At 40.6% G+C, this 20,023-nt stretch overlaps 1 protein-coding gene across 3 annotated transcripts in view; it reads right to left on the bottom strand.

Moving 5' to 3' along the window:
* galnt14 (UDP-N-acetyl-alpha-D-galactosamine:polypeptide N-acetylgalactosaminyltransferase 14 (GalNAc-T14)) overlaps positions 1-20,023 on the bottom strand; it is a 194,687-nt gene that overhangs the window by 19,812 nt on the left and 154,852 nt on the right. For all 3 annotated transcript variants that reach the window (XM_084378396.1, XM_084378395.1, XM_084378394.1), the window contains 6 exons: positions 18,302-18,386; positions 13,575-13,678; positions 9,982-10,108; positions 6,740-6,832; positions 4,648-4,731; positions 1,859-2,003 (listed from right to left, as the gene is read on the bottom strand). In XM_084378396.1, the coding sequence (XP_084234522.1) occupies positions 1,859-2,003; positions 4,648-4,731; positions 6,740-6,832; positions 9,982-10,108; positions 13,575-13,678; positions 18,302-18,386 (638 nt within the window). The remainder of the gene's footprint in view (positions 1-1,858; positions 2,004-4,647; positions 4,732-6,739; positions 6,833-9,981; positions 10,109-13,574; positions 13,679-18,301; positions 18,387-20,023) is intronic.

Below are 20,023 nucleotides of genomic sequence, written 5' to 3'. Positions count from 1 at the left end.
ATCCCCTTGATTTATCATCCATTTGAGTCTAAATGGGACCATAATTTACTAAATGAACATCATGCTGTCTTGAAGAAGACTTTAAATTAGCGACTGAGACCATGAACTCATTAGGAAACTGTTTACTGAGGTAATAAATCAAGTGAGAAGTATGGTCATTTTCTCATGAGCTAATATAGTTCAGGCAACAAAACTACTTGGTTGGTTTGGCTTAAAATAACTATGTTTACGTTATTCATATTACTTCAGTTACAAACTTATCCATTTTATGTGTGGAATATATGTGACGTAATTTATCTACCTTTGTAAATTAAAATAACTGTTGACTTTTGCTTTTACACTGGACATAAACAGTGGTCTCCCGTTGGTCCATATTATTTCACCTGACTTCCTCCTTTGCTGCTGTAATAATTACTTCAGCCACTAGAGGTCACTGCCTAAGAGGAAACATGATATATATTCATTTGGTGCCCTACTATTTTTTTTTCGCCCTTGCTCTTAAAACATCCTGAGTCTGCCACTGGATTAAATAAAGGGGATTTTTCTTTATTGTGGAGTTTTCTTTTAATTAGATATTACAAGGATGTTTGCAAACACCAGGGGAAAAAATGTTCATTTTTCAAAGGAGAAACTGACAGAAGAGAAAAATTAATTAAATTGTTTGCATTGAAAAACATTCCCACCTGGGAGCCGTTCAGTTCAAACCAGGCTCCTGAACATGAACAAACAGAGATCCTCCCTTCAGGGCTTCTCTACAGTAGCTGGTAAGAAAGTTTCTCAATCACTCTCTTAACACACAGAATTTCTCCCTGTGAGTTCAGGGATTTAAACCAGCACCCTCCCGGTAACAGACTGGCCTCTCCAGCCTTCAGGCATTTCAGCTGCTGACATGTTGGCTCTCAGTAAGGCGGCTTGTTAGAGCAGATCACAGCCTCCACACTCGCTCTAAACATGGAATAATGAGAGTCCTACGGGTATTAATTATGGCTGAGAGAGGACAGAACGCGAACGCGAACACACACACACACACACACACACACACACACACACACACACACACACACACACACACACACACACACACACACACACACACACACACACACATTCTGCTGTTTGGTTTTATTTTGAAGACTCTTAGCGAATTCTTGTTTACATCTCTTACAGTAATGACCAAAGGGAAGGAGCGAGAGAGAGAGAGAGAGAGAGGTGAGCTGAGGTGAGCAATATTTTGTCATCCATCTCAGCTGATAATAACTGAATAATACCTTTTCCAGTATTTCCACTGCTATACTCTCACACTGCCTGTTTCAGTACAGCCTGTTTAGCACTTTTATTACATTTTATAAAATGTATTAGATAACAGTATATATTCCTTGATTTTGTTCTTAAATTTTAAATTAAAGTTAATTTCCTGTGTATAAATTATCTTGATCCTTGATGTGCTTATTTTTATTTCAACTTTCCCCCACTGATAAAAGTAAGAGAAAGAAAAAGAAAAAAAACAAAACAGACACAGACGCAGACACAATCGCAAAAGTGAGGGAAAAATTTGAATAATTTGAGAGATGCTAAGGTAATCTAAAACTCTGACACACACATAGTGATTATACATAACAAAGACGTAACCAAACAGTTTATTAAGCTGCTGTTTTGTCTGGAATGACAATCTGTAAATGACTGAAAACCCCTGGTGTTTATGATTTTCACATCAGCTGATTTTGTCAAATGTCTTTAGATGTCTTCACTCTTCACTGTATCCCAGATTAATTTGTTTCCTGATTGTTCATGGTATAGAGAGCTACAATATTTCCTGTGCTACAAACTAAGTCATCATAACTCCACCTGGTTGACCTACCTGGTTGATGGCGGGGACCCCCTCTGTTCCTATGCAGGGAGCCAGTGTGAGCACGGGCAGATCCTGGCCCTCCACCCTGCGAGACTCCAGACAGTTCTGCCGCTGTCTGATCACCCCGGACTGAGAGTCAGAGTCGTCCGGGACCCTGATGGAGGAAACAGACATAGAATAAATATAATGAAGGGGTCCATTGTATTGGAGAGGCAGATTTACAAAACACATGTAACAGCAAAGCTGTACAGCTTAAAAGCACGAGAAGTGAGTAAGAAAATACGTTTTTTTTTTTTGTTCAATGGAGTGAACTGACCCTTTAATGTTTAAAACCATATGTGGACATAAGAGGGTTTCGAGGACATATCATCTTAATTTTAAGATACACTAACAGCCTGACTGAGATGAGACAGAAGACCTCAATAATCTCAGATGTGCTCCCATTAACTACATCAAGATATCACGTTAACTTTGACACCGATCTATCAGCGTTTTCAAAAATGACGCGCTGCACCTTTAACAAATCCGCCGAAGGCTGCGATTCTCTGAACTCATTACTTCAGAAAGTTTTCTCCCAATCTCCTTCTTTGATAAACTTTCTCAGTCTTTCCTGTTAAATTCTCGCCCGCGCTATAAACTCGGGCTTAAGCCCTGTAGCATTAATTCAATCTGCTATCTCTCTCCGTTTTAATAACCCGTTAAAGGTTATTCTGCGTTTTAAGGGTCAGGTCCATCTTCCCTTGAGAGCGAGCCTGTTAATTCCATTCTGGGGGATTAACACCAGCCTCCAGTGGATAAATGGGTATTTAAATGTGTGTGTGAGTGTGTGTATGTTGAAGTGTGTGTGAAAGTGAGAGGAAGCGATTACAGTAAAAGGGAATTCTTATATTTCTTAAAGGTATTTATATTATGTATTTAAGTGGTGTTTGTGTGTACTGTACTGTATGTAAATGAAAGAGCCTGCCAGGGATAGTAATGTTAAAAGCATTAATGTGTGTTTCTCTGTGTGTGTGACAGTGTGTGAGTGTGGCGTGTGTGTGTGTGTGTGTGTGTGTGTGTGTGTGTGTGTGTGTGTGTGTGTGTGTGTGCGCACAGATAGGGCAGTCAGTCTGAGGAACCAGGGCCCCTGGGAGCTCAGCCAATCAGGAGGGAGGAAGGCACAGAATGAGGTGTTCAAAAAGACATAAAGATGGGGCTGTATGTGTGTGTGTGTGTGTGTGTGTGTGTGTGTGTCAGTGCTTGGAAGTAGGTATACTCTCACTGTGGACATGAATTTTGATGGATTGACATTTACATAACAATGAATCAGACAAAAAGCGCCTCAAAGGTGTGCAGTGTTGATACAAGCTGTATAATTTACAACTTGTAGAGTGATATTGTTAGCTAGCTAGTTGTGCTAACTCCAGAAGTGCAAATAAATGTTGCCAGAAAAAATTCATTCTTATATCCCCAGATAACAAGACAATATGACCCCTTGCATTCTCAGGACTTCTTTTAACTCTCTGTCCCAAATGTCCAGATGGAAATTTGTAAAAAGGGTACCTGTCTGTTTCTGCACCCTCAGCATGGAAGATCTTGTTAAACTCGTTTAAATTCCAAATGAAGCAATAGACCATCTACAAACTGTCTCCTTAATGCCATTAATTAGCTTGCATACATACAAGAGGTCGGTTTCAGTACTTCTGCATCATTATTTTGGAGGCAAAGGTCACAAAATCGAGCTAACTGATGATCCTAGAAATTCGGTCGTATTCTGATTCTATTCTGGCTGTCAGTGTTCGTAAAATTGTATTGAAAATGACCCTCATGATATTGTTCCCCACTGTCATTAAAGTTTTGGTGCGGTTGTGGTGAGGACTCCGCAATCCACTGTAGTTAGAATTTTTAAAATGAGAATGATGATTATTGTTATAGTTAACGTTCTTGGTGTAGACAGCCCTTAAGGGTAGTTTATTGCATTTTGTGCAGAGGAAAGGTAAAACGACGCACCAAACGCTGCTCTTTATGGGACCTTGCACAGAGCCTGAAGAGGAAAGCCTACATGGGACTTGTTATCTCTGACTGGGGTTTGAGGTTTTGAAGAGCCAGCTCAGGCAAAGACAGTCTGACTATGTCAAACTTGCTTCCTGATATACCCCCTGGTTACAAACTGACTCACAATGTTATTCTCTTTTTGAGATATGAGTTCCCTATTCTTGTGTATTGTATTGTTTTTGACAACAGCTATGTGCTTTCAGGCTGCTGAGTGTCTTGGCCAGGTTTCCTTTAAAAAACGGTGAAACCAAGGTTAAATAAAACAAATGAATTAAGCTAGCTACAGGTTTGGGATTAAACCTTCGAGCTCCACTCTTCGCAGCTTGTATCATTACCTATCATCTTTTATTGTAGCTAGTTTTCTTTTGGGGTCCCTGGGAAAGTTGAGAGTACTAAAGTTGTGAGATGGAGCCAAAAGCCAAGAGACAGTGTTCAAAATCAAAGCAGCAGAGGCTGAGACGTCCTAACCTGACACAGCACTTCTCGAGCCAAGGCTTTATACATACAACTGTTTTCACTGACTGAGTAGTACTCCCCATGGTGAATAAACTCTCTTTAGAAGTTACAAACAAACAAACTAGGCACAAAAACCTCAAGGAAAAATAAAGAAATAATCTAATTTTTAAAATGCCCTGGGCAGTAATAAGCCGGTGTTGGTGTCAGTCTTGAAATTTCTCCTCTCTCTCAGTTGCGTACTCAGCAGAAGCTTTCTCTCCCTGAACAGATAAGTTCAAAAACACACACCCACGCACACACACACTTACTTAAGCTCCGGGTAGACGTTGTCCAAGTACCACTTAAAGGATTTGCACTTGAGCTTCTTGCGGAGTTCCACTCTGCCTTGAATACTGGGGAAAAACACAAAAATACACACGCAAACACAAAAGCAGAGAGTCAGATAAAGACAAAAGGAGAAACACTTAATCAGATATTTAATACCCTTTTCACAACTACTCAGACCAGTAGAAGTAGTCACAACATAGTGACAAACTACAGAAAAAAAGTGTGTGATGTGAACAGGCAGATAAAACCATTAAACAGTGTTTAAATGTCAGTGTTTACATGTGTCTGACAGATAAACACTGACATTTATGAACAGCTGTGGGTTATAATGTCTGTTCCTGTTGTGTTTGTAGGAGTCTGATTGTATAAATCACGTGGTGTAGATGCACCTCCTATTTAAGGACAAAACACTGGTCCAAGGTTAAGGTTAATCTTTGGCTGAGGATGTGATGTTTTGATCTTTCACTGCCCTCTGTAGTTTAAAGTTTAAAGTGTGTGTGGTCAGAAGTGTGCTCTGTTGCACCTGTTAGGACACCAAACAGTACTGTCACAGAGTGTTTGAGTACTCCTGTACATCACTGCAGCGAGTTGAAAAGTGAAGAAAACAATGTGTAGACTCAAATAAAAGTACATCTACACAGGTAACATGGCTGTCTCCATCTCTCTGTTCTGCTCTCATAAGGAGCTGTTTGACCGAAGGGGGCCAACTTCGAATAGTGTGTTTACAAACAACAATGAAAACTTTGCAAATCATGCCTCTCAACCATTAGAGGTCAGCATAAACAGATTTCGAGGGGTGTTAAGTTCCTCTTTAAGGTTAAGGTTAATGTCTGTCAAAGTGTTGAGATGTGGTTCCATAGTTAATCCTTCAGTATCAGTGTTTTGGGCACTGGTGCAAATCAATAAACAGGGCTACTTTATGGCCCTATTTGAGTACAGCAGCTAGAAGTACTTAACTCTTTTTAAGACTTTATATTTTATTACATCTGTGAGTTGATCTGTACAGCTCTGCCAACCTGACCCTTGTTGTTGTTTTAAAGCCTGACCAATACTCAATTGTTGGCAGAGGGAAGTAGAAAAATTCCAACATCAATCTAGTGACTGATATACAGTTTGTTTGCAATGATCCCTCAAATGTCATTAACAAGCACTTGTGACAAAGATTTATAAGATAATAAGGTTTAACAATAAACTTTATAGACTAAAATGACATCAGTGCACTTCAACTTACTGAATTTAGTAATAATACCGATACCGATATACCTGTGAGAGGCCAATATCGGTCGATAATATTAGCCAACCAATGTACCGGTTGGGTTTTGCCTTTATTTTACAATTTTTACACAAAAATACAGGCGATTGACTCCTTTCCCATTGCCAGTAGACTAGTTTGCCTTTCTGTTTGTGTGTTGCTGTTTTTTTCTGGGGTGATATGTCACTAACGCACCGGAAAACAAGGAACAGCAGAATGCAGCCTGGAGGCCAGTGACAATGTTATGGTGGTTCCCTTTTTATATATTTTACTTCAGTCTCTTTCAAACTCAACACCAACTGAATAATAATTTATGTGTACCCGGGTGTCATATTTTCATTACTGCTGATAAATACTGAGCTGATAAATACCCTTGACTGTTGCAGAGTCATTTGACCAGGGAATGAATGACTGTACCCTTTCCCATTGAAGACAAAGGCTTTTATGTCCGGTGCGAAAGGGGCATTTGATGGCTTACAGATGAGAAGAGGAAACATGAACAAAGCGAAAGGCATGAGATTCAATAAAGGAACCGTGCTGGAAACAAACCTGGGATGTTACGGTTTAATGCACCTTAAAAACCACTCGGCGTGACAGCTTTTCTGTCACTGTTTTTCTGGCTGTGGCACAAGAAGATGACATTGCTGTTCCTAATCCTGCCAACAAAGCTTGTATTTACTGTGTTGTTTTTCCAACTGGAGACACAGCCATCAGCCAGCACAATGCCAATCTTGAATAGCTGAAGATATTAGAGATGTGGTGTGCAATTCAAAGGTTTGGAACCAAGTGTGAAAATCAAGTGTGTGTGTGTGTGTTCTTACTCTCCGTAGGATTTTCCCCGTGCTGCAGGGCGAGCAGAGTAGTAGAAGAGGCGGAAGTCGTCCATCCACACCTCAGCTGTGCGACGTGTGTTCCTGCAAACACACACAGACACACACAAACAAAGAAATAAGACCGTGACACGGCTATATTTGCTGTATGTTGTACTTGGACAGAAATGGTGCTACTATGAAATTCAGGTGAAAACATTTACCTCCAGAAGACAAACAAGTTAGCCAACATGATTATCCTGAAGTGGATAACGTGACTTTTTTGGCATTTATTGTTTTCGTGTGACTTTCTTTGAATGTACCAACAGTCTCTGCTTTCAACTGACAAATAACAATGATGTAACCTTTGATTAAAATGAATGCAATTATTGTGTTTATCCAAATGGATTTCTGATCTTCATAAAGTTTCAAGCCTGTGCAATTTATTTGAATTGTGTTCTGTAAGAGACTCAAACTAATACCTGCTTGGAGAGCAGTCAAAACTAAAAGTACAGTCATTATGTGTGAGGTGTGTAAAGTTTCAGTAATCTTCACAGCCTAAACAAACTCCTGATTGACTAACTTTAGTACGAAACAAATTACTTGTCAGTTACTTGCACTTGCACACTACCCACACACACTAATAATCCCACTAACTCTCCTGCTGGCTGATTCTCTGTTTGACTGACACAACACACGGGAAACAGACAGCGTGCAGCGTTTGCACTCTGAGCTTTGTGTCGCAGCCACCGAACACTGTTCACATCATTGTTAAAGTGGATTTACAGCTGCCTGGGAGCCTTTGAGCTGTGAGTACAATATTATCCTATTAACATAAGCTGTATTCTGTTCCCTGCCCCTTTCAACCTGTTCAGACAGAAGGATGTTTACAGGCAGTCCAATAATCCATTAACAGGACTAATGTGCTCAGACTGCATGTGAATTGATCTCGTATAAATAGATTAATCAAGGCTACAATAAGGATGCTGGTTCCTTTCAGTTTACAAAATTGAGTGCACTTTCAACATCACTGCATGGTGTATTCATCACAGTGTTATATAGAGAGATGAATAAGAACAAAAACAGTGTGGAATGAGGAGATAGAGCTTGTTTCTTTTATACATTTCACAAGATAAAAAATAAAAACAGTTTGTTACTTAATATCCACAGAAAGGCCAATATCGAGTCTAGGCATGTAATGAAAGGCATTCTGGGAAACATTGTGAATGACAAATGGTGGTAGAAGACGGGGAGAGCGAGTTCATTGAAAACTAAATTGCAGCACTTCATCGCAAAATAACTCCTGGGATCCACAGACAGAAGATTTATCTGATGGATTATTCCTTTCACAGCTCAGTAACTCATAAACCTCACGATGTGAGCAAAGCATTAACACGGCCAGGGTTGAAAGTTGAGTTCCCTTTGTGGCGTAATGGGTGGAGCAAGGCACTGACGTTGCCAGGTTGGAGGGCTTCAGCTCCCTAAAGATGCGCCTCGCTGCTGAATGGCACTTTGGAGCAAAGCCTCCGCTGAACAGTTCAAAGAAACTTATTGTTTGGTGTTGAACTAGCTAATCCACAGCAACACAGAGACTTTCTCTTTCCAGTCGGTCTGTTTAGTTGCTCATTTTGCTCCCCGTTGGCCGTTTCCGAGGCAACATCTGTTCGGCTTGGCAGATGATGACTTTTATTCGCATCACGATGGCCTGATGTTTGTGATCAGCGCTGACCTCCCATACAAAGCTGCTGTTGTCTGCCTGCGTGTTGCTCTGCCGGTTAATTAGTTGGAGGCTCTGCACTGGCAGTCTAGGTTATGAATATGCTAAATAAAAAGAGCTACTTAATAATAATTCGATTACAAAGATTATGCTGTTTCCTCCCTCGCCGAGGCCTGCTGCTGTGACCTTGTGTGTGTGTATGAGATTTTTTAATTGTAAGCCTGTGCATGACACGTATTTATGTTTATACGCCCACAAGCATCTCATATCCTCTCTCTCTTCCCCTTTCATTAAACCGCCACAGCCAGTGTGTGTAATGCCTGTAATGGAGGGTTTCTGTCATTTCAATGAGATAGTTCACAGCTCAGAGAAACTCAGCTAATAGCTAATTACTTCAGAGAGAGAGAAAAAGAGTAAATTGGGACGAGAGATAGAGACAATGTGCTTCAGTGTTTGTGCAGTGTGGGTGAATAACGTGCAGTGAGCTAAACAGAACTGAACAGAATGAGAGTAGGCAGGATTTACACCTGGTACAAACATGGCTCTGTATCTGGATATCATATCTGGGTAATGAGAAAGTGTGTTGCCTTAATGCAAAGTATAAACAAATGCAGAATGCATCACGACCAGAATCTGGATCTGGAGGTGGTCTGGGTTGCATTGCAACATTAACAGCTGGGCTGTCTTCTCTGTAACAGAGCTATGTGTTTAAAGGCAGCAGGTGAACACTGGGAGCTGCTGATGTCTGTTTTTATTTGTTTTTCTTCCCTCCTCCCTCCCACAGTGGAGAGGACGGACTTTACTCACATCACATCCTCTTCAGGAAGTGTTCCATATATAATTTATTTTCTCATTTAAACTTTCAATCATCATCCCCAAACATCTGGGACACAGTAGTTGGGATGACGTATTTGTGATGAAGCTGTGTGGAGACCTTGTGTGTGATTAATGAATTACCATTCTGTCCCAAACAGCATTTAGTCATTCACATGTGCATTAAGAAATACACAAAACACTTAAGCCTCAGACATGGCTCAGTTTCCTATGTTTTTGTTTAGCGAAACAAAATCTGAAGCTTGCTCAATGGCAGTGTCAAAGAAACGTGCTAGTAGTTGTACATGTTTCTAATCTAATAACTACGGAACTGGAAACTGGAAATTTTCCAAAAGGTATAATATGAAGACAGAGGAGGACGACATAATATATAACAGGTCGACTATGATCAGTTACATCACTAGTCAACCCTAGAAATCCTGGAGGAACGCAAATTTTTTTGCCACCATAATATCAAACTTGGTCTCACAGTTGTGGGACTTCTTGTGGGGAGCGATTTCTAGCACATCTAGTCAGAAGTGGTCCAAACTTCAGCAGCACTTGTAGTATAAAGACCACACAAACATCACGAGTGTCGCTGGAGTTTCAACCTTTTCTGGTTGCCTCAAACTGCCAGAAATAAAGAAATCCAGACCCCTCTGGAATTTCAAACAGATGGAAATTCTGACATTAATAATCAGTCAGAGCTCTCTCAGGGACTTACTTGATGTATGTGTTGGCGTTACCCTCAGGGAAAACATACGGGTGTTTCTTCCTGAAGACGTGACCGACTCTGCTGCAGGGGAGGATCTCCAGACTGCCGCCACACTGCCACACCCGGAACGAGATCTCTGCACACACCAGACACACAAAACAACCTTGTAAATGTCATGAATATTCATACCTGAAACTATTACAAACTTGTCATGTTTTACTTCATAGTGATGCTTTATTTTGGCTTCTTTGCAAAAAATATAAATTTAGAGTGTTCTCGAGTCTTAATGTAAGTACTGAAGTGCAAAAGAAAATCGTGTTGATATCCTCGACATCCTTCTTTTCATTCATTTTCAATACCAAGAAATTCACACAAACACATCGAATTCTTGAAACTGGCCAGTCCATCCGTAATTTAAGTCCCATTGAGAGGAACATCCTTGTATTTCAAAGTGGATCTCTGAGTTTTATTTTTTGATCAGCTCAGTGTGTTATTTGACTTTTGTGTGAAAATAAAGTTAAAAATGTTTCTTGCTCATCCGATAGATGGAAGCATGCCAACATATAGGCCTTTTTTGAGAACCGTAACAACAACAGAAAATTACAGAGCAAGCCCACCTCAAACCTCATTAGTTGGGCTGTTGTAAAGTCAGCTTCAAGGAGGTACTTGTAGTCTTTGAGGCCCCTGTTTTTTTTTACCCTATATTTGTCCACAATTTGATGAACTGACACCACTGAAAAAGGCTAAATTAGATGTAAAAGGTGTTTCCTTTCCTTCAGTGTGTTCTAAACTGTAAGTTATTGTGCATGTAAATGATCTTTAAACTTAAAAAGGCCATACAGTAGCTGCATCAACAGAAGCTCCTCTGTCCCACTGAAAACACTGCTCCTGCAACGCCTCGTCAGTTATCCCGCCTTTAATTCTGTGACTTGCCACACATTTGCATAATGAATGCCTAGCAGCTATTTTGGCACTTAAGAACTGATTTAGCCCAGCTGTAATGTTGTTGTTAGCAGTGCTGGCTCAGGCATGTGTGAGCTGACCAATCATAGCAGACTGGGTATTTGAGAGGTGGGTCTTAAAGAAACAGGAGCTAAAACAGAGTGTTTCAGACTGAGAGGGAATACAGTGCTGCAGCACTGAACAGTATGTCAAAAGTGATATGCTTTAGGGCACTAAAGTACTGTATTTAACATGTTTTAGTAGTAACCTAAAATAAAATGATGAACCTGAAAATGAGCATAATATGTGTCCTTTAATTCTTTATTTTCACACCCAAATTTGAGAGGTCAGTTCAAACGACCTCACATAGTCTGCCCTAAATACTAAACCGTGGCAAACCAACTTACTTAGTTGAATGTGGGCTTGTATATGTTGTGTATGTTATAATTACTTATGAACCTGTGTCCCCTGTGTTAAGATTTGTCTGAGTGATCAAGCCAAGAAGGAGTATGATTTTTTACTCAAACTACCTCACAGTTTCTTTGCCTCAGCTTCAACTCTCTGGTGCCCCCAGGGGAGGCTTTTTGCTTTGTCCTGCAGAGAGTTCATGTCTTTCCAGTACATATTCTACAATTTCTTGATGGGTGAAATGCCTTCTGGAGTTAAATTAACGATGAGCACAGTGAATATTTCATAATCCCATCCGAATGGGGTTTTAGCTTCACAAAAGACAGGATTCTAACAGCAAAATGTGATCACTGTGCCAAAATAATTTCATGCAGGGAGAAAGGTTGCCTAAAACAGCAGATCATTTCCTGCAGTTTGGTGAAAGAATGTGTTTGTTTACGCCGAATGTCGTCATTATCAGCCAATATTCCATTTCACTGAAAGGCATCTTATCAGTTTTAACAAACAGCAGCCTTATTCTGGTGAATATTAAAAGTGTTATGTTTTTCTTGAAACATGTTTTTATTCCTTAGTCCAATGAAAAGGCAAACATCTCAACATCACCCACACCGTGTCAAGAATAGATGTCACCCTTGTTGTGTTAAATTACCTGTTATGTTTGTTGTGAAGCACTTTGTGACGCTGTATAAATAAACATCCTTATTTCCAAAAGATGTATACCATCAGATGAATCATGGTCTCTGTGTTACTTCACCTGCTCTCTCAGGCTTGTTGTTCATTTGAAGCTTTGCCTCGTTCCTTCTCTGCGCGTCCTCATTAGTTTGTATCACGGCTAAGTGGGCCAAACCTCTGTTAATATTTGATGACCCGCTGACGGACTCTGATTTGTTTGTCTGATTCTTGTGTGTGTGTATGTGTGTGTGTGTGAGGGAGCTAGTCGACATGTGTGTTCATTTGACCTGCTTATACTGTGCTCATCCTGTGATGCGAGCGCAGCAGCGCACATAAAAGACACAGCTAACTTTGCTTAAGTTGCCTGTCTGTGAGCTCTGAGGAGAGGAACAGTTTCCCCCAAGAACAAGATGCTGAGAACTTTACAAAGTTTTACACTCACTGTGAGGGGGAGAGAATGAGAGGGAGAGAGGAAGTGGAAATGAGAGCGTGGACTGGATGTGATGAGGGAGAGGAGAGATGGAAGTAAAGATGAAACAGCAGAGAGTACAAACGAGAACAAGAGAATTCAGTGAGATACTGAGATACTGACATAGAGCCTGTGAGACTGACAGAAACATGTCGGAGATCAAATGAGTGTGTGTGAGTGTGTGTATGTGTGCATGTCAGAGAGAGAGAGAGAGAGAGAGAGAGAGAGGGAGGATAAAACAGGCTTTCATTGATCTGAGAAAAGCAGCAGTACAGCAATCAGCGAACTGACTCCAACACTGTATCACTGAGCACACACACACAAAAGCACACACAGAGTTGAGATGACTGGAGGCAGGTAGCAGCAGGACAGCCAGATGTTGCAGCTGGATGGATGTCAGACTGTAAAGACGTTTTTCTGCTGAATGAAAAGTTCACCTTCATTCAGCTGATGGTAAAGCACCTTTGTATTCAGATCAGGTCACTCAGTAACTTAATCACACCGTCCTCTTTGTCATCTACTCAGCTGTTCATTCGGCCATTAGTGCACTTTCTTATGATGACTATATAAAACCGACCTTGACTGGTACAAAATATGATTATAGGATAATGTTTCGAAGGAAAAGTAACAGCTACAGTATATATCTGGATTATGCTTGTTGGTTTCGCCCCCTCTTGGAAACTGTCTCAATACAGCTCGTCAAGCAAAATCAAAATATCTGGAAGCTCTGAGATTCCAAATTAATTTGAAAAGATGTTATTTACACCCTTTTTTAAGTCAAAATCTTCACTGTAGCTGCTAAGCTAAAATTGTCTGAAGTGGGTGCATAAGCTCGACCTCAGTATGTGGATGATGTAAATAATGTCTTTTCAAATCAGCTGGGGATATTAGGGCTTCTGGACTCTTGGATTACACCAATCAAGCTGTATGGAGCCATTTCATCTGATTGTTTTTCCAGTTTTTTTTTTCCCCAGCTACTTCAGTTGTTTAGGAGAATGCTGCAACACTGTTTTGCTGTGAAGCTCCAGAAATATTTTGTGGACTACAAAACTTCACCAAACTTTCCATCGACATGGGGTTGAGTCGAAGTCTAGATATACTAGCGACTCACCAAAGTTCTCCCCGCCCCAGATGTCCATGGCCGTGTCGTATTTGCCGAGGTGATTGAACCAGGACCTGTCGATCACAAACAGCCCACCCGCGATGATGGGTGTCCTGTCAAAGAAACAAGAGAAAACAAAGAGAGGGGTGTCAAGAAGATACATGCTTCTAAAACAGAATTAAGGTGTTGCTGTAATTTGATTGTACTGCAAATGGTGCCCTCGCCTTTTTCTCACTGTTATTTGTGCAAGAATTTCTCTTGACTCAAATCAAATCTAAAAGTGAAAAGACTCATCGACCACCTGTGGTTATCTCTGTGTTTTCCAGAATAGGAAAGAGCTTATTCACTGGCTGCCACACAAACACTCACACACTCATTCGCACACAGGCACAATCAGCGGCTGAATCATGATCTGGACAATGTGACGAGCGAATTGCTGAGGGCCAACACGTGTCATCAAATACCCTCTGTTCATCAACAATTATCCTGCCACCACTGCCTGCAAATAGCACTCTGTGTTTCGTGTGTGTGTTATTGTATGTGGGTGGAAGCACATAAAACCTTTTTCAAGCTCAATTTGTCCTTGTGTGTTTAAAAGAATGTAAGTACGTGTGTATGTAAAGCACTTGCTTTGTAAGCCACAGAGGAAACAGAAGAAATCAGCATTTAATAACCTGGCAGTTAAATATATTGAGAAAAGACTGGCGCATATTTGTGTGTATGTGTGTGTGCTCTTGTACTATCTCTGTGAGGACTGTGTCACAGTGTGTGCCGTGTCAGCCCTGATGTGTTTTGTCCCTCACCTGCTGTGCGTGTGTTCGTGGGCGTGGCTTGCTGGTTCCTGCTGCAGCAGAGGGACACACCTGACCATCATCAGCTCATCACCTCCTGCTACATTACCCTGGTCTCTCTATCACTCCAGTGCCCGACTGTTCTGCCACGGTCGGTGATTATACCTGCGCTCTCTTTATTTTCAGTGATTTTTCAAGTGATTACCAGCTACATTTTGCTCGAGTCTTTTTGCTGGTGCTTTTCCTAGCCTTCACTTTGTCTCACGCTTTGCTTTTTTCCCCCCCTCTTCTTGTGCAGATTCTCCAGTGTCTCTCTGCTCAGCCTGCGCTTTTTGTAACCTCTCCTCGCTGCCACCGTACCTCTACATCCAGCCCGCCTGCCCTCCTTGCTCCCTGCTTCTAAGTATTCTTGTGAATAAAACACTTTTGGACTGCACATCTGTCTCCAATCTGCATTACGGTCCGACAAAAAGTATTCAGCCTTAACAGACTGATCCACATTTTACCTCAATGAGTTTCGAAGGCTTATCAGACACCAAAACCCTGCACTGTTACGATACAATCCCACTGAGCAAAGACACATCCGACATGCGTCCTACAACGTCTTTGTCAAACGATCAAACGACGTCCACTGACGAGCCAGACTGAATTCTTTTGCAACGTCTTTTTGAAGTTCATGATTGACGTCAAAGTGACATGAACAGGGGTCAGAATAAAAGTTTTTATGTTTTGTTTTAGAAATCTTTTCAAAGTCAAATACAGACGTAAAAAACAACAACAACGGCTTGTAGCTTTTATGACGTCTTCAGATGTTGACCCTTTGCACCCCAATATTTTTGGAATCAAGCATTAGCTAAGTGGGCGAAGGTTTTGGTAGGTTTTTAAATGAGACGACGTCACTTTCACAACTTTTGGCTGTGTAGTCTTTCTAATCACATATTTTCACAATCTTATACTTCAACAGTTTGATGACAAATTGAAACTTTAATGACTTTTAAAATTATCTTTCAAAGTGACAAACATCATATGTGTGATTCACGGCACAATTCAAACGGGATCAAAAGAATATTTGTCTCTTGCCATTGACTAATGTACATATTTGTCTTGAAATATGGTCTCATGGTGGCCCACTGGAAAGGGAGGGACTTCGCCTCTACTGGAACAAATGAGGGGGCGGCGTTTTTTCAAGCTTTGTGAATGTCAATCTGGAAAATGGTGGAAACTTCTTCTCCGTTAATTGAGCAGCTATAGTTACAGTATGTATGTAAACTGTGATGGTAAAGGGTTATAAGTTAGAAGGTACAGGTTACAAGTATAGTTTATAAGTCTGTGCACGTGTATGTTCCCAGATGGATACAGTGACTCAGTCCAGCCTCCGCAGGTTGACGTTACACAGACAGAAGACGCATGCTGACATCCATCTAGAGACTGACGAGCTACACTCCATCTCGCTACATGTATCTCCATCACACTCACACACACACACACACGCACACGCACACACACACACAATCACAGGCATCTCGCCACCCATCCATCTGTAAGTGTTCAACACTCTGCCACTAAAAAAAAACATGCAGTAAGTCAGACAGTCTCAAGTTGGCACAGCAGTATATCTGGGTTCCTGCCACCAATCTGACTTATGAAGAATGAGCAGTGCCAAAGTTTAATATTTATAACTGTGCGTGTGTGTGTGTGTTTTAGGCTTTGGGTCCTCTGCCTTCCTTTGTTTGTTCGTTCATCTCCCCAAAGCAAATGATTCGTCAGGCACTGAGGATTAGATTTTGTGTAAACTTTCAGTGAATGGAGTTATTTAGCGCAGCTCAGCAGGGGGCGCTGCAGCAATAACACGTCAAACCATGCTGACGCCTTTGTTACTGACTGATTGCTGATTGTCAGCACTGCAATTAACGCCCACAGCTACATCTATTGTGACACAGTGGGTGTATTTATTGTCTCTATTTCTATTTTTGTTATTGTGGACCCACACAATCAGATGTAATGTTGAGCTATACTAAAATGTTAATGTTGGAGCATCATGTAAATGCAGACTGATACATTTACATATAGGGTGGACTTGCTGTCTATTTGTTGCCATTCCGTTGAGTGTTGAGTGACAGTACAATGTGCCATTGAAAATAAAACTTGAATAGACAAAGGAAATATTGGAATTGGAGCATTTAAATCTGAAAAAGTTGTGTTGGCACTGAAGAAAATATTTTTATTTTTTTTCGGTTTGTTTTTGTATTTTGCCTGTTTTTAATGACAACTCTTGTGGCTTTTTCTTCATGTACTGTATGTCTTTTTTTACATGGTTTACATGCTTTTTGTTCATTAGGGGCTGCTGTAGCTCAGTGGGTAGAGCAGCAGGCCTTCTGGTCGCTGGCTCGAACCCCGGCTCCCCTGGGCAGAACCGAGCTACATGCCGAAGTATCCTTGAGCAAGATACTGAACCCCGAAACTGCTCCTGGCGTGCAGCTGGCACCCTGTGGGGCAGCCTCTGCCGCCAGAAGGGCCCTGCGATGAACTGGCGACCTGTCCAGGGATATACCCTAGCCTCCGCCCATAAAGAAACTGGGATTGGCTCCAGCAACCCTGCAATCCCCCGAAAGGGGGGGCAGGGGGGGCGGGGGGGGGGGGGGGGGGGATAAAGCAGCAACATCTCCCGCGACCCTCAAAAGAAAATGAGAGATGAGTTCTTTTTGTTTTTTTTCAGTGTCAAATTTCACCGTCCCTGTTCTAGCCTCATATTTAATCTTTTTGACCTATGCAACGCCTCACTAACTTTTGGAGCATCAATGTAAACTCCAGTAAACAAATGACTGAAATAAATGATATGCCTGATAAAGATTAATCTATAGAGACCTTCACCTTCACCTTCTTCAGACCTTGAAGTGCACAGAATAAAAATCATTACTACTATAATCTTCAAGTCTTTAAGCCACCAAAAGGAGTGATGAAGTGAAAACAACTTCAGGCAAGCAAAGGAATACAAAGGCATTGAACTTTCCCGTTTTATGTAAGTATTGCATAAAACATGTACATGCTCATGATCAAATCTGAAGACAACTGTTGTAGTATATAACCTGCATGGTGTCTTGAAATGAACTCACCAGAATAGTGTGTGTTTGTAAATATTGTGTTTTGATCGTTTGATGATCATCCAGCTTGCACAATAAAAAAATTCTTGTTATATCACCACAGACCAGAACAGAAGTTCCTGTTTGTATTAAATAATTCATTAATTTGTACAGCTTCTACGTAGAGCCACTAATGTGAAATACTTTAAATTTAATGTTTGGATATACATGCAAAGAAATATAGTTGTCAACAGGATGTATTTTTTGTGATTAGAGTATCATGAAATAATCTCTAATGAAGAAATTATTTATATATTCTATTTCTATAATTATATTAAGACTACCAAAGAACTGTTTTTCTGTACAGTTTAAATTAAGTACACAGACACACACACACACACACACACACACACACACACACACACACACACACACACACACACACACACACACACACTACACATTTAGCAGCAATTAAAACTCTCCCCTTGAGTCTGAAAACAGGAAGTGAAGATTGGGGTTAAACACCCACGTCAAACTTTTCCTGCCAACTTTTCATGTATTTATTTTCTGAACTTTCTGAACACGAGGGAAACTTCCTCACTTATTTGGTGAATAGCTGGAGAAGGATAGTTTCTTGTGTTAGAGGCACACTTGAGGTTTCAGGTTTTTAAAGAACAGTAATAATAGGTGATTCTATTGTGTCATCAAGTTTTTCCTCTTCCTCCTCCACCTATTTTCCCTACCTTCTCCTTCCTTACACCTCTCTGTTTTTTGTGTCTACATTTGTGTGTATGTGTGCACTATACATTACGTTTGTATGTGTGTGTTTTTTATGTTTTATGTTATGTTTGCATTACAGTACTTGATTGGCTGGGTCGGGTCGGTACGACGAGCTCTCTGCTCAGGCGACAGCTGCTCCCACTTAAAATGGAGACTCCAATCAAAGCCTGAGAGGGAAAAAGTAAATACATAAACATCATATCATACAGAAATACTGTACTGTACCAACACTTTACTACAGTTAGATAAATGCTGCAGGAGGAGGGAAACAATGAAATACAATGGTATACTGGAGTAACAGTAGACTTACATGTGTACAGATCAACTTTGTATTCTTTTTATGCTTTCATAAAACAAAAAATAATGAAACACACACTGAGCCATATTTCCTTTTGCTGATATCACGAAAAATGTTCAGAATTCATATACAAACATGTGTAGTAAAAACTGGCTTATAGCTGGCATCAAATTTACTAATTTCTTAACAAACTGTACATTTATTTGTTCCAAGTCTGTGCTTGATTTCTGTCTGTTTTCTGTCTGTATAAAAAACTAAACGTGTGTGCTGGCTTGTGTAGGTGTGTGTGTTTGCTGATAAGGCAATACAACAGGCCAGAGAGTTGCTGCCACAGCACTCCCAATCCCCATCTGTGAGTATGTATGTGTGTGTGTCTTAACGCGTGTGTATGTGTGTGTGAGTGTCGGGATCAAAGAAAGTCCATCTTATAACGGCCTTTTTTTATGTTATGAGAGACAGCTTCATCTATAATTAAAATGTCCCTTTGTGAGCCCAACTATCACTATCGATTCCCCTGCGTGTGCGTGTTTGTGTGTGTGTGCGTGTGTGTTTGTGTGTGTGTGAGTGTGAGTGTGAGTGTGAGTGTGTGTGTGTGAGACAGAGATAGAGAGAGCCATGGACAGGGCTATTATCAGCATTGATTGGCCGATCGCTGTTACCAAGAGAAGAAGATTGGAATAAGACAGACTAATGGAAAGAGAGAGCGACCATGGAGCTCTTAGGAGAGATTGGCTTCAGAAAAAGTGAAGGATGATGGAGACGGGTGGAGAACACAGTTGTGTATTGTTCTGATCCATTATCAGGCCATTTGGTTTTGGCTCATCTGTTACTTGCAACATCTTGTCGAGCTAAAAGGAAAGGCCCTCCTCAGATTCTTCGCTCCACATCATCAATCTGTGATCCACTTTCGCTGCTATTACCCGTTTCCTGGTTTCAGGTTTTCAGGACTGTTTCAGGGATGCACAAATAATTTAACTTGATCAAGCACTTTCAAAGACTCTGGCTCTCAGCAGCCTCTGATATGATGGAGTAAAATAGTACTCCTTGATTTTGTCATAGCTTTGTCTGAATCTGCAAGGTGGGATAAGCTGTTTCCGTCATTCAGGGCTTTAAAGGTGCAATTCCTGTTAATTTTTCCCCAGAAAATGACAGGTGATTGACAGTTGGAGCACTTCAGGGAATGTATGGACATAAATGTATTTTTTTTTTTTTTTTTGGTCTGTTGTTTTTAATTCTAATTTTGTAAAAATACATTATATCACATTTGTCAGAGATAGAATAATGAAGTCCTGGTCTTATTGTCATTGTTATCCCTGGTGTTTTTACAGTCGAGCATTTATTAATTAGGATCGAGACAGACATTTAATCATTGACATTAAGGAATATTAAGCAAATTATTTTTGTTATTTTTATGATTGCAGTTGCTCATATTTTGTGGTGAATCTATCGTAAAAAAGACACCAAAAGTGCTACAAATATCTAACAGTTTCTTTGATAAAAACGTCA

Source organism: Pagrus pagrus (assembly GCF_965226575.1).
Source record: "Pagrus pagrus genome assembly, chromosome: 16".
Lineage (NCBI taxonomy): Eukaryota > Metazoa > Chordata > Actinopteri > Spariformes > Sparidae > Pagrus > Pagrus pagrus.
This window is presented reverse-complemented; position numbering and strand designations above follow the sequence as displayed.